General features: G+C 34.1%; 1 protein-coding gene across 1 annotated transcript; it reads right to left on the bottom strand.

Annotated features, from left to right (window-relative positions):
- Positions 1–9,535: 9,535 nt before the first annotated feature.
- LOC148604679 (spermatogenesis-associated protein 4-like) lies at positions 9,536–14,960 on the bottom strand. The gene is made up of 6 exons (XM_088549678.1): positions 14,812–14,960; positions 13,937–14,066; positions 13,626–13,744; positions 13,157–13,316; positions 12,671–12,863; positions 9,536–12,238 (listed from the first exon to the last, which is right to left on the bottom strand). Exons 1-6 carry the CDS (start codon positions 14,886–14,888, stop codon positions 12,135–12,137), a joined length of 783 nt encoding a protein of 260 aa, XP_088405804.1. The 5' UTR covers positions 14,889–14,960; the 3' UTR covers positions 9,536–12,134.
- Between the last annotated feature and the right edge of the window lie 1,136 nt (positions 14,961–16,096).

The following is a 16,096-nucleotide window of genomic DNA, read 5'->3' on the forward strand; positions in this document are numbered from 1 at the left end:
CAAATATTTAATGCATTTAAGTATGGTAGAATATTGTCACTTTTTTGCTCGCACAACTTGGTTACCCTATATTTAAAAATCAAATATTTAAAAAAGTGCTTGTCACATTTCACTGAAACTTTGCAAATGCATTCAGTATGTGTGTAGGAAGAAACCTGTATAGTTATTTATTTTTTCTAAGACAAAAAGTGACTCTTTATAAAGGTTACAGACCACCAATTCAACCAATGAGCATTTGGAACGTACGCAAAAATAGTCCTACGCAGAAATTACCCCTGTTCCTCATAGTGCTGTGAAAAAAGTTCTCATCTTATTTAAAAAATTTAAACAGTTTCTGAAAGGAAAAACATTTCTGTACATTTTATAGGTGCATTTTGCTTCTTGTGATGTGAGGCCTAATCTCCATAATGATTTTTAAATATACCCCTATCTTGTGAAAACACTGGGATTTCCCATGCTATTTATAGACCCTTCACTTCTGGTGACCAGTACTGCACTGCAAGTCTGCTAACCCCACATGCCATTCTGAGGATTGTGAGCTGACATATGTAGAATCATGCTGATATATAGTCCTCTGCAGGTTAAAGTTAAGGTAAAGTCCAGAGAAGCCATTGAATATTGTGAAATTAGCATAGAAGCCTATGGAAAGTGGAATTGGTGGTTTTTAGCCTTAAGTTGAAGCAATGGCAAAATGAAAAGTTTCTTGAAATAGCTTTAAACTACTTGAAGATCTTGTTAACTTTGCCATGAGAGGAATACACTACAAAAATCCTTCAAAATATGCATTTTTTTAAGTTATAGGTCCAAATTATGGAAAATTGGTCTTTTTGGCTTATTTTCATGTCCTATCTTGTAAAAAGTGTAGAAAATTTAGTAAAAATATCAAATATTAAACTTTGAGGGCTATATTTACCTAAATATGGTGGTAATAAGCACTTGAAATCAAGTTTTGTGTAGATTTGAGCAAAAATTAGGTTAGAAATGAGGAAAAACTCACTTTCATTACTGCGGTTAAGGCCATATCAGCATTCCCCTATGGCAACATGGAAAATCCATTACTGAGAACTTTTTTTGCTTTAGGTGCCCTTTACTGGTCATGTTTTAATGTGAAAACACTGTATTTACAAATGTAAAGCCAAATATATCACCTTTTGTGAAAATTTAAAGATTTAGGATTTTTGACATGTGATCAAGAAAAAGGGGGAGGCATGTCAGAAATAAATTTTTAAAAATAGACCAATTTCTCAGAAAATGATTACTTTTAAAACTATTTCTTCATTAATATTGTTAAAAAACAAGTTGTGATTGATATTTTTTATTTGAAAAGTCAGAAAAAGTTCTTTGCAAATATTTAATGCATTTAAGTATGGTAGAATATTGTCACTTTTTTGCTCGCACAACTTGGTTACCCTATATTTAAAAATCAAATATTTAAAAAAGTGCTTGTCACATTTCACTGAAACTTTGCAAATGCATTCAGTATGTGTGTAGGAAGAAACCTGTATAGTTATTTATTTTTTCTAAGACAAAAAGTGACTCTTTAGGTTACAGACCACCAATTCAACCAATGAGCATTTGGAACGTACGCAAAAATAGTCCTACGCAGAAATTACCCCTGTTCCTCATAGTGCTGTGAAAAAAGTTCTCATCTTATTTAAAAAATTTAAACAGTTTCTGAAAGGAAAAACATTTCTGTACATTTTATAGGTGCATTTTGCTTCTTGTGATGTGAGGCCTAATCTCCATAATGATTTTTAAATATACCCCTATCTTGTGAAAACACTGGGATTTCCCATGCTATTTATAGACCCTTCACTTCTGGTGACCAGTACTGCACTGCAAGTCTGCTAACCCCACATGCCATTCTGAGGATTGTGAGCTGACATATGTAGAATCATGCTGATATATAGTCCTCTGCAGGTTAAAGTTAAGGTAAAGTCCAGAGAAGCCATTGAATATTGTGAAATTAGCATAGAAGCCTATGGAAAGTGGAATTGGTGGTTTTTAGCCTTTTAAGTGTAGTTATGAAGGATGGTCTCCAGTCCTACCACGACATTTGTTACTACTGTGGTGGTATTAAGTAGCAGTCTTTCTAAAAATCAGACTGAAGGTGATTCATGCAAGTCAAAAACCAACCGCATTCAGTATTATAAAAAAATCTTGTGCAGAAACAGTTACTGATCACATAACCAGTCTGAGTTTTTTTATTTGGTTGTTGCATTTTTGTGATAAAAATTATATAGATTGAACATGAAAGTGACACGTTACAAAAGTTACCGTTCTTGGTTTGATTTCATTTGATTGATTTTAGTGGAAGATGAGTGTATGATTTTCTAACAAGTGCTGATCTGAATTAATGCAGAAATGATTACCGTTATGTGAAAGTATTAGCATATGTAGACTGAAAAAGCATCCTTTGTTTGGTGGATTTTTCTTCATCATGAATCACTTTACCATCGGCAGTGTCTGAATTTTATGTTGACTGGTACTTTTAAAATTTAATGTGGATCATGAAAAATTCGAAAAATCTTCTGAAAACCCTTAATTCAAGATTATTATAATAATACAATAGCATTAAAACCTATGATTTTTCAGCTCTTTATACTTTTATTCCCCACACTCAGTTAAAATCCCGACTCAAAAACATTACACATCGTTGCTACTCCAAAACAAAACTGTACACCTAGACACAGATATGTAGTACTTGCTAGTACATTCTTTGTAAAAAACGATTGCATAGCATCTTCCAAATATACTGAAGTTGTTTTCAAAATGCTGGATTTTTTTATCGACAACATATTTGTCCAGGTGGTGGACGCGTTTTTCAACATATGATCGGCATTCCAAAGAGAACAAATTGTGCTCCTCTACTCGCTGACCTATTCCTTTATTCTTATGAGGTTGACGTTATAGCTAATCTAATCCAAAGGAAGGAACATCGTTTTGCCAGATCCTTTGATCTCAGTTTCCGCTAAACATATGCCGTATTATCGTTAAACAATTCTAGTTTTGGGGATTTTATACATCGCATCTAGCTCAAAGAACTTGAGATAAAGGATACTACAGATACTGTGAAGTCAGCCTCATATCTTGACCTACACTCAGAGATCGATGGTAATGGAAAACATTTGACCAAACTATACGGCAAACACGATGACTTTTCATTCCGTATTGTCAACTTTCCTTTCATTTGTGGCATCATCCTTTTAGCACCCGCATGTGGAGTTTTCATATAACAGGGTTATGATGCTACAAGATTGAATTCATCACTACAGAAGTTTTATGGTCGTCATTATGAACTCGTGGATCGTTGCGGTGTATCATCTGCGCTATGAGAACCAATTCGTTCAACGTGTCATAGTTTTCCTTTCATCTTTCGTCTATCCCGGATTTGACTTTTTATTAGCAGCTCTGCAGGTGTTTCAAGAGAAGCAGATTTTATCGGTGTAACTGGTCCATGCTCCCAGTTTTTAGTGGAGTCCGAGTTGCTCAATTACTTTTGTTGCTTTGAAAGTATTTTGGTTATTTTGTTATTTTTTTTTGTGCGTGTCTGTTTTCCATGTCTTCTCTTTGTTCCTGGATTACATTCGTTTGATTTCCGCTAGAATCTTGGTTCCATTTATTACTCGTGTACAAATATGTTTATACGATCTTTAATACCTACTTGACTTAGTTAAGAAATAATTGAAGGAGGAAAACCTTTTGTTCCATAACTCCGACCTCTTAGTCTACGGGTGGAACAGTTGTCTGACCACTCGTATGATCATCACCATGAGCTTGCCAACGTCTGTGTTACGTCCGGTGTCGGATCTAGGGACAGGGTTGGACACCCTATGTGTTAGACAGTTTTGTAAATTTGGGTAAATGTGAACAATTATGATAGCCTGGACCCCACTCCCGACTTTCTGTTTAAATTTCTGCATCGGCCCTTGACGTCAGGACTATTTCCCCTTTGTCATTAGTTCTCTTCTTGGTGCAAGCAACTTGGCGGATCGGGATTTTTAGACAATGAAGTCGCATGCCCTATCGGTGCATCTTGTCCATGCTTCCAGTCTTAAAAGAGGAACATGGGTTAGTAATTAATTAATTTCCGTTTTATTTTCTTTCGGTTTATGCGTTATTCATTAACTGTTTCTCGGTTTTCAAAAGATGAAATGTAATTGTTCCTTGACTTTCGAGTTGTTTTAGCTATAATCGTTGTGGCTACTCTTAGTTCTACCTAAATATTTGAGCTTCTAGAATGTCCTACCATTACAACCCAATGGCGACTGCTAAATCATGTTTATCATTGGCTTTTCTGTCCGTGATTGAATATGTACTTAAACTTCAATAGGAACTTGGTCATTTAAAGAAAATTTAGCGACATCAGTTTGCTTCACAAGCAAATGTACATGGTTACAGCCTGTAATCAGAGTTTGCAAATCATTTATATTATTATTATGATTACTGTTTGTGCTTTTATTTGATTATATAGTCGATTGTAAAGTTGGAATCCATCGACTTTGATATTGGAATTTACCACTTTAATGTCGGAATAATCGACTATAAAGTTGGAATTCCTAATTCTAAGTTGAAATTTTCTACACTATTATCGAAATTGTCGATTAAATCAAAAGTATTTTATTCCTTACCATGGAACACACGGAGCGAAATGATTCGATACGTGATTTCTTTTTAGTGGGGATTTATAAATGTATAGTTATTATTTTTTCTTGTAATTTCACCCCTCAAAATTAAATGCTCAACTCTCTGGAATTTTTAATCGACAATATATTTGTCCAGTGTGGTGGACGTGTCTTTCAACAAATGGTCGGCATTCCAGTGGGAACAAATTGTGCTCCTTTACTTGCTGACCTATTCCTACACTCATATAAGGCTGACTTTATAGCTAATCTGATCCGGAAGAAAGAATATCGTTTAGCTAGATCCTTTAATCTCAGTTTCCGCTATGTAGATGACGTATTATCTTTAAACAATCCTAATTTCGGGGATTTGATACATCGCATCTGCCCTAAGGAACTTGAGATAAAGGATACTACAGACACAGTGAAGTCAGCCTCATATCTTGACTTACACTTAGAAATCGATGGTAAAGGAAAACTATTGACCAAACTTTACGACAAACGTGGTGACTTTTCATTCAGAATTGTCAACTTTCCCTTCACCTGTGGCAACATCCCTTCAGCACCTGCGTATAGAGTGTTCATATCACAACTCATACGTTATGCCAGAGCATGCCGAAACTACGCAGACTTTTTGTATCGCGCTAGAACTCTAACAAATAGGCTTCTGGGACAGGGTTATGTTGCTACAAGATTGAAGTCATCACTACAGAAGTTTAATGGTCGTCATCATGAACTCGTGGATCGTTATGGTGTATTCATCTGCACCATGAAAACTGTTTTATTCAACGGGTCATAGTTTTCCTTTCCTCGTTTGTCTACCCCGGACTTGACTTTTTATGAGCAACTCGGCGAGTGTTTCTAGAAAAAGCAGAGGACGCTTACCCTCCTGGTGCACCTGGTCCATGCTCCCAGTTTTTAGTGGAGTCCGAGTCGCTCATTTGCTTTTGTTACTTTGTATGTATGATTTTAGTTACTTTATGTTCTTTGTTATGTATGTCTGTTTTCCATGTCTGGTCTTTGTCCCTGGATTACATTCTTTTGATTGCCGTTATAACATTGGTTCCCTTGATTACTCTTTCCTTAAGGTTATACATGTACCTGTAGTTCATGGGTTGGGCGGTTGTTTTTGTACACCTAAGTCTTCAACCAAATTACGATTTAGGCACCTTTATAACCTCTATTAGCGAATCAGCTTTTGAGGGATGAGCCTGGAAAATTTTTAAAATAAGTATTTATAAATCAGAAATAAAAAAAAATCCTTATCAAATCATTTTGCTCCGTATGCTCCACAGTAGGCAATAAAATACTTACGATGACATCGACAATTCCGATAAAAGTGTTAATTGATAATTCCAACTTTAAAGTCGATAATTGAAACATTCAAAAATTAAACGTTGAGGTCGGAAATTCCAACATTGAAGTTAAAAGTCGACACTTGAAAAAAAAAAAAACAGCTATTGGCCATATAACGCTCCGTATAGGATGGATACATCTTTAGAGGGGGTCTAGAACTCCAGCAAGTCTCCGGTGTATGTTTCCATGTTGATAACAATCTAGCCCGAGCAGGTCCGGGTTTCAAAAGAATAGGCCTCCAGCAGCGCTAATCTTGTCGAAAAGGCGACTAAATAGTGCTTAGAAACCTAGCCGGGGGCTAGGCGCTCTGCCCATAGAGCAACTGGGATATGTGCCCCAGGTGGTGGAATGAGATACCCCTGGCGTGTTACATGCTGGAGTTGTCAGGATATAATACGGAAAACCTGACCGCAAACTATATTGGTGCACCGTGTTGGGAAAGGTGCCACGTTCCTCGCACGTTAAAGAACCTTGCTGTGGTATTCGATAGGAGTAGGAACCATTGCGCTCCACCACAGGAGGCTAAATTGCCCAACCTTACCCATCGCTCCTTTTTCTAGTGGCAATCCAAATGTGTCGACCCTGTTGCCCTTGTGTCCCATCCCTTTTTTATTTCATCATCATTTCATGTTCATTTTATCATCCATTTCATGTTCATCGTCTGAATATAGCTGAAATATTGCTGCTCGGACGTTAAACCCCAACAATCTACTTCATCTTATCTATCTCAAAGATCTCTATAATATCATCTTGAAACTGACAAAAAGGATAACTAACTTTGATGTTCTTATTACTATTCAGTCCTACGTAGTAACTTTAAAGCGTCTCACAACTCGCACATTTTGCTATATAGGTTGCGCTCATTATACCGAATTCTAGACAGGGCTCTACGACTTAAAGAATTGTTACTTGTGCTATTTATTCTCTTCGAAATCAAATTTGTTGTAGATTCGTCGCCATGCAACGATCGGTTTTTGAACGATTGATCTCCTCTTTCACCGAACATGACCTCCAACGAGCAGCATTGTGCCTTGTATTAAGCAGGAACTAACCATTCTTCCATATCACTTAAGTTTCAGTTTTTCATGGGGGTCGGTCTCTGTGTGTACCTGTTGATTCATTTGTGTTGTGTGTAACATGCTCTTTGCCTGTCGTCTTTTCGTAGTTCCCGGCTTTACTTTGTGCACACTATTATCTTTATCCGATACTCCGATATTCCCACCCTTTCATCCAGTCATGAGTGATCTATAGTATATCATTTTTTATCGGATTTTCGTTAATTTTACTTCAGGAGTTATCAAAACAAAAACAATCGTACTAGTTGGTGTAAAATGTACCCATTACATTTCTAGTTTGAAATTTTCAAACTGAGTCGTATTAGAAAGATTTGAAGAAAATAAGATTTAACACATAGAAAAACATACTAATAGAAAAGACAACATTAGCAATATTAGATAGCTTTTTTTGCATTTAGTTTTAGAAGAAAAGTTTGTGTTTTTAAAACAGAATTTTCCAAGTCAAGAACTTGTCTGCAGACAACATTTTCCTTCTATATGTTCCACAAAGTTCTCTTAAACCGAAGAGGTTTCCTTCATTTAACAAAGTTACAATAAAGTCCGTCTCTGCGCTCTCGGAATTCTTTCTGTGTTTCCCGTGAATCTCCACTCGCCTAGGAGAGGCGACATGAAGGTATCCCGAAGAGGACGAAAATCTAACTTCTTCTTGGTTGTCTACGGTAAGTTCTTTTTCGGTAACTTTGATATCATTTTCATATACACCATCTTCGAACTCGATTCCTAGAGTTCTACTTGATCTTACTAAATTTGAAATTTCTGCGCAATCAATTCTCATGCGTACCAAATCTTCGCTCTCCACCAAAAATGTCGGCTTCAGGTTGTAAACGCCTCCTTGGAATCCAAAAAGAAAACCAGGAACACCGATTACCCGTTCCATATACATCTCGAATAACTTAACTTTATCTGGCGGTGTTGGTTTGTGCTTTCTTACTTCTAGTTCTTCAACCAACTTCTTTGACCTTTCAATGGCCGTTTTGCTTAAGTTCATTGTTCTATCTAAACGCTTCTCGATTTCCTCATCTTCTTTCAACTCGGCTCGTGATAAATGTAGCGTTTTTGTCTGTTCATATAGATCACACATTCTAGTCTTCATGAAATTAAATCCATCAAATGTATTTTTCTTATCCCCTTCATCTTCAGCAATCGTAGCTAAACATTTTGGAAGTGAGCGATGACGGAAGCTGAAGTCCGAAAGACTATCTACCAAAGCTTCTAGAGAAGTCTGTGAGTATTTCACTGGCTTCTCTTGTTTATTCTGGGGAGTCGGAAGTCGACTCGCTGGTATTCCAGTTTTCCTACTTTTGCCTTTGCGTCTTCCCATTAGCAACATTTTTAAATGTTTCTACATGAATATCAAATACATTGACGCTGTAAAATTGATAAATTCATGACGTAATTTTCAACGTAATATTAGTATAACTATGACGTCAAACTGTTTTCCCAAAACAGAGACGAGCATCTATAAATGTGTCCTTATAAGAATCAGAGATCGAATGATTCTGGGTTGCTTTAATTTTGCTGATGATCTGCAAAACAACTAAAACCAAGTTTCGAATTCCATACTTAAAAGAGAAGCATAATCCTATGACTACACGGTTTAGGTAGATCATATTAAATAATTTTGCAAGATAACCTTGAATGAACCTCGTACCACTTCCTATATATAATGTGATAGGGTACCATTTTCCAGCTTGCAAATATATGTGAATAGGAAGGGAAAATAAATATGATGTCAAAAAAGATTACATTACTAATTATTGTCAAAACAATCTTTGTCCTATCATCTTAAATTATTTTCGTACTTGTAGAATAAATGCATAATAAATATTGTTATTATATGAAGTAATGTATCATGATATAGGGAACACTTGTATATATTTGTTCTCTGACAAAATATATGAAACATACAAAATCTCAGCGGCACCGCTATCGAAGTATTTGAGCCTACAAATAAACGTCTTTGTCATATTTTCTGCGACTGTCTTAAAAATTTACACTCACTTGGCGAGTAACAGCAACAACACAGTGACAAACTGCCACTAGCTAGAGGACTACTTATTTTAAGGAAGGGGACGCGTGTACTCGTGTCTAGTACCACATTCAATAACATAAGAGTGTGCTTTGACTACTTACTATGATATATAGTGTTCGGTATAATTCAAGGGCGTAGAAAAGGCGTACACGTCCACACCGTTTTGTGAAAAAGAGATTAAAAAATGAAAGCAGGAAAAAAGGTACCAGTAACAGTATTAGTAACAGTGTTAACTTAATAGAATGGAAGTAGTTCAACCCGTCCCTCTAATACGTAAAAGGGAAGAGGGCGTCGACTTCCCTTAGAAGGCAAAATTGCTTGTCAGCCAATCTCTAGCATTACCGGAATATATTGTAGACTTGTGAGTACATCTTTCGAAAACACTTTAAGGGATCAAACCGCAATTATGACAAGAAAGAGGTACACACTTAGTCAAGACAATAAGAATATGTATTACAACATTTAATAAGAGCACGCGATTAATATGATTCCATATACAACAAAGATTCTAATAACAACAAAGAATTTTAGGGTATAGAAACCTTCAGCATATTACAAAATGTTTGGCGTTTTGAAAAAAATATTAAACTTGAGAAAATTATTTAGCAATTTTAATTGACAAAGCAAACATGAATAAATCTCACAGCATTTATAGTTTAATGATTAAAATGGTTGTATCCTTAGAGATATTATAGTCAGTTTATTTAAGTTATTAGAACGGTAGTACTTGAGAAATGTTGGCAATGAACTGCATTATTTTCAAAACAGAATCCCTTTGTTTGCCCTAAATACATTTAACTCATAAATAACTGGACACAATGTACTGATATTATATTGGTTTAGTTACTTATTAGGTATAGTTGATAGTTGCAACCTAATGAATTGTCGGTAAATCGGACAATGTAATGTATACGTGGAAAAAATGGGAAATGTCAATTAAAGTGAAAGAGTTTTTATTGACAACACCTGATATTATCTAAACATATCATATAGTACGGGAACAAATAGGTAAATTTTGAAAATTAATAGAACTGAAATACCACATGGCTGAATTTGGCATCACTTGTAGGTATTTAAAAAGGACACTTCGAATAGGTTTTCCGAACATTACGAAGTCGAAGATCAACAACAAAGGCTCTTTAAACTTACAACATTTGTGTATTTTTGTCATTTTCTTTGAAACCTTTTGACTTTTGACGAAATTTGAACCTAGCTCTACCATGGTATCAAAATAGTCGAATATCATATTTTGTCTTTTTCATTGTCAAAATATGCCCTTTTCTAGAAGACCCAAGAAACTCAGAAATTTAAAAAAAATCAACATTTTGGTTTTACATTTGTAATGTAAACAGTTGTATATCAAGATACTTTGTGGAGAGTTTGAATGAAATCACCCAAATAACATTAACAAAGTGACAAGAGTGTGTCAAAATTAACCATATTATAACATCTTAAACCAAAATAAAAATGTCGCTATCTTGCAATTGATGATAATTATCTTAATGTAAACATGTTGACATGGGTAAGCAATATGCAACAACTATAAAGATATCTTATACAATCCTTTCATTGTTAATTTTGTGTCGATAACGGATTTATACCTCTGTTTTGACCGTCCATGAATGATATATAAGTATATATTATGTTAATGATGTCAACATTAAGAATAGTTTTTTTTTGCACAATGTGACATAATATGACTTTTTACTTAGGTACATTGAGAAATATTGCACTCGAATGAAACTCTTGATAACATAAATATTTTTGATTTCATTGTCACAGAAATAACTTTCTAATGTAAACTAAAATTATCACAAGTTCTATGCGCCTACCATCACTGCTAAGAAAGGACTAGAACTATTGATTATACTCCTGTGATGAAAGAAACTTTGTTATCCAGGGCATTACACATTTTATTTTGAAAATTAAAAATTATCTTAGTAAAAGCAATGGAACGAGAAACTTTCAGGAGACTACCTTTCAAGGTCAGTTCAGCTTGATAAGAGAACAGAGTTATACCTGTTATCGTGTTATCTTATATGAATGATATGGTGCAGAGCATGGAAAGTTTGTTGTGACAAGTAAAACATAAAATAGAAATTTTCCATCTAAGGCTAGTTGAAAACAATTTTAAGAATGTTGATGCAATCAGTATAGCAAGAAGCTCTTAATGAAAAGCATGACACATAAAGAAGCATCGTTAATAAACTATTGCCCCTATTTCTCAGAATCGTCTAACAAACAAGGTCTGTATTACTTACCATCACTTAAAAGATGACCAGATCATGGAGGGTTACACAGAATGGTACTTAAATACTCTAAAATGATACCAAATTCAGCCGTGTGGTATTTTGGTTTATTAAACTCTTAAAAAAAGTGACTTTTTGGGAATATTTCCTCCACTTATATATAAATATATAAAAATAAGTATTTATAATGACAGTTGAATTTTATAATTGTAACTTCAAGCTAATTCTAACTTCATGGTTGAAATAGCAAGCTTGAAACCTACCAAATAACCTGCCATACGATTTTTGTTTAATATTTAAATTGTGATAACAAATATAGACCAGGGTAAAGATATTGTAACATACTTTTTAAATCCTGAACTATGAAAATTCTTCACATTATAAATAAAAATTGAACCCAAATTAATAAGTATATAAATGTATTTTACAGAACTACACAAGTTTAATGCATTTTAACATTACATGATTTTCATAAAGATTAAACCAAGAACAAGGTATCATTTGAATTTGGAATTATTTTAAATCCAAAATAATTCCAAATTCAAATAATACCTTGTTCAAAATGTATTTATATAACACATATATTTAGGAACCCTGTCAGAACACTATGATCAAATTCTGGTACTATACAATGTAGATTTGTCAATTTAATCCAGAACTTGAAAGAAAATGTATACAGTCCAACATTGGCAACCCTGTAAAGGTATGTATAAAATAATTCCCTGTATGTTCAGTATCCCTGGATTGGCATGCAGTGTTGAAGACGTGACACAAGAAAACATTTCATATCTATGTTAGTTCAGTATCCCTGGATTGGCATATTGTATAAGGCAGATTTGTCCATTTGATTGACTTCAATCTCTTTGAATTGTACACTTGCTTCTCTTGACATTGATGGTAAATCTAGAAAAAAAATGTTTTAAACATTTTAATCAGAAAACTTTTCAGGAAAAAAATAATAAGATCTTGGTAGTCTAAAATGTAGAAATAATAAAATGGTGGCAATGTATGCTAGCGAGTGTATGTTTCAGTTCAAACTTTGATCAATATAGCAAAGCATAAGAGTTTTAGTGTTTATAATTGATAAGTATATAAATGTTATCATAAAATTCTCTGATAGATAAAAATTATCAATATAGAAATGGCAGAATAGTAACAATTTGAGGGATTGTTCTTCAGCAAATGCTGGCTGTAAATGGTTAAATCACCTATCATTGAACTACTGATCATGTCACTGTGCCTATTCACAAAATTTTGTCTCTTTATGTACACAATGAATATTTTCTAAGCACAGTATCATGACTTATAGGCAGACAAAAAAAGACAAAAACAAACCTTCAGGATTAGCTTGACTAGTTGTTGGAGGGTTATCTAGCAGGGTACTGTCTTCGAATGTTGGTTGTGCTGGTGCTGGTGGTGGGCGTCGTACACACTGTTCACCAAGTGTTGGTTTGACCTGAAATCTATCTGGATTCTGGTACCTCTCCTGTCTCCTGTGCTCTATGTGGTCATTTATTATTCTTTGCGCCTATAAAGAACCCAAGAATTTTAAACATTTCAGTAAAAAGGATAAGTTAGATCTATTGATATGAATTCTTAATGAAAATGTACTCCCTGGAATTTAGAAAAGAATAGACATCTTTTATTGAAAATCATCCCACAAAATGAATGGAATATATTTCCCTAAATGCACCTGGATGGTAAATTTTGGCTAGAAAAAAAAACGCACTTGACCTGTAGGTGTATTGTTTTAATGTTTAAAAAGTAAATTTTCATCAGATTGAAAGAATATTGTTTTAATTCTAGAGCACATTTACATACCTTTTGTGCACTAAGTATAAGATTAGGGTCTGCCATTGTTTCTGTGATTCTGAGATTATTTTTCACTGCCTTTGATGCTGTAGATCTGGCATGCATGGGAAGTTTCTCTTGATACAGTTTGTCTGTGAAGTCTGGCTCTTCTGTTTCAGGCTTCCTTACTCTAAAGGGGAAGAAAAGGATCAAAATATTAAAAATTATATGTAGTATTGGTAAAAGAGAGAAAAAATGGTTCTTAAGATGATTTACCTCCATTGATTTCTTCAATAATTTTAATTAAGTGATTATCGTATACAGCTGTAACTTTTTTTTTAAGTGAACAATATGCACATTTAAATGCATAAAAATACTACTACTTCTTTGGATTCTCTCATACTGCATAGGAATAAAATACTTTTAGTACATCCTCAATCATTCTCTCTTTAAGCCCACAAACTTCATATTAAGTGAACAGCTATGGTAATATTTTTACCTTCTGTTGGTCAGTAATTCATAAATCCTCTGTATCAGCAATGCTGCAGCTCCCTCTTTGCAATGAATGGTCCCTTCAATTAACTCCTCTGGTATGTCTAGTGAATGTCTTTTTATAAACTACAAAAAAAAAAAAACAACATTTAGACAGTTGGTACTTAATGCATTAAGTATAGATTTTCTTATTTAATTTTCAGTGTTTAAAAATGTTAAAAAGTATAAGCATTTTAGTGAAAAAAAATCTAACTTTAAATAAAATCTAAAAAACCATTCAACTTCAGGATGAAGCAGACACCTCATTCATTAACTCACCAATCTCAATAAATACCAATTTTTCTGTTTTGAGTCTAGTGATGTTCCATTATTGTAAGAGTGCATCTGAATGTCTTGTGGGAAGTACCAAGAGAAGATTTCTGCAATCAAATATCCATTTGTAAGATCCCTACAACATAAGAGACAACAACTTTAACAAATGTGTCTATATATATTGCAAGCTATTACATGAAAATTGTGAACACAAAATATCCACTGCAATGCTGACGATGGCAAATATATCAAGAAGACACGAACTTGGTTCGTTGATAACAATTAAATTTGTTTTGTAATTAGATCCCTTACTTGTGTGACCATTAATTTATAGGTCAAGGCATTTAAGGTTTGAGGATATGATTGACATTCAAGAGTGCTGCAAATGGACTTTGTCATAAAATATACAAGAAATTATAACAAAATATGGTACAGTTTATTATTAAAATCCCTTTGCCTTGGGATTTAGTGTCCAAAGCTATTTTCAGATTTAGCAGATGGTGGACAAAAGGGTCCTAGGAAAAATACTTATTGATGGTCAACATACGTGCAAGAGAGGATCACATGGTTGTAAATAAAGTGTAGAGTTTTAAGTGTCTTCAATGTACAGCAGTCATTTTCTGTTACTTAAATTAAAACTGAAAAAGCATAGTGTATCCTATGTACATAATTCAAGGCACTTCTAGGAGAGTCTCGACAAGTTTATCCATTTTTCAATCAAATTTACTGTGAAACTCATCTTCAAACTCTATGATGCTTAAAAGACAGAATGGTCAACAAAATGCCTGTGGTCACAGTAGTTATGACAATTTAGTCATTGGTGCATGCAGTCTTTTATTAATATTAGCGAACTTTTAAGGTATATCTCTATATGAACATACCATTTTGAAGTTTTGACCTGCCACGTCAAATCTAAGCTCTGAATCCACTTGAGAACTTCTCTCGGTAATCCTGACATCTTTCTGAAAAATTTTCTCCTTGTTGTCCCGAGCAACGTCTAAACAAATCGGTGTCAATAAAACGCTTTACCTGTAAGCTCCCATGCAAAAAGCAATCTATTGATCTAGACTTAAAATACTAAAATTAAATCTGATTCGGAGAAGGAGACAATAAATGTCCGGATTATTTTTGTAAAGCATTTTAGTTGACATATTAAAAAAATAGTCTTCTCAACTTTCTTTTGACATTGTCTCATGTGGGAGAGTTTGCCCTCAAAGCATTTTTATGTAAAAATTCAATTACTTAGTATTTTTTTCACAGAAATTATGATAAATTTAACCCAAAACCTCAGTCACAGAAATCTTACATTTTTTCAGGGATATAATCTAAGTGTTTCATTAATTTTGTGGGAGTCCCCCTTATATCATGGGTTAACATGCATGGATTTTGAACAAAGAAAATTCAGAATTTGACAAATGAAGAGAAAAAATATGATTCAAATAAAACTGCTGAAGAAAAAAATTGGCTTGCTAGATAAAAAATTTCCAACCGATATCCCTGGCCACCCCTCAAAAAAGAGGATGTTTTGTGCCATATGTTGAAGAGAACAGAATGCAAACTCCATGCAAAATTTGTTAATGAGGAAAGTGTGGTAAACTTGAGTCTGCACTAATTGTCCAAGTCCAAGGGTCATAACTCAGCAAAAATCAATTGACCATAGGTCTCACTAACCACTTCCGGGTCAAATGGCCATCCCCCTATGTAGTACCAAAAACACACTGAACCTAGACATATGCATTGTAAGTGCATTATTTGTGTGCATTATGATTAAAAGAAGTCAAAATAAAGCTGAGAATGTGTACTTTAAAATCATATATGTAATTAACTACAAAAGTGTATGAATATTGTTTACATGTGTGAGTAATACGCCTCCATGCTGTCAGTTAGCAGAACAGGTAAAAATGTGGATTTTCAGTATTATTTATTCAATTAAATTTTGTGAAGAATTTCTTCTATCATCGTACCATTAGCATAATGATTTTGGAAGCCTTATTTTCCAAGCTTCGCAACGGTATGCAGCTTTAAGATGTCATTTGTCCTGGGAATTCACAGTGAGACTTTGAAAATTACTTTTTTAACATGTAAAATAATGGAAACGTTAGAAGTGGTTAGTGAGACCATAACAAAATTGGAACTCGTTATGTAACTTGCCATGGTTAAGCAATG

This window comes from Perna viridis, chromosome 10 (assembly GCF_037379345.1).
Source record: "Perna viridis isolate PV_CMFRI_1.1 ecotype Kerala chromosome 10, ASM3737934v1, whole genome shotgun sequence".
NCBI classification, from domain to species: domain Eukaryota; kingdom Metazoa; phylum Mollusca; class Bivalvia; order Mytilida; family Mytilidae; genus Perna; species Perna viridis.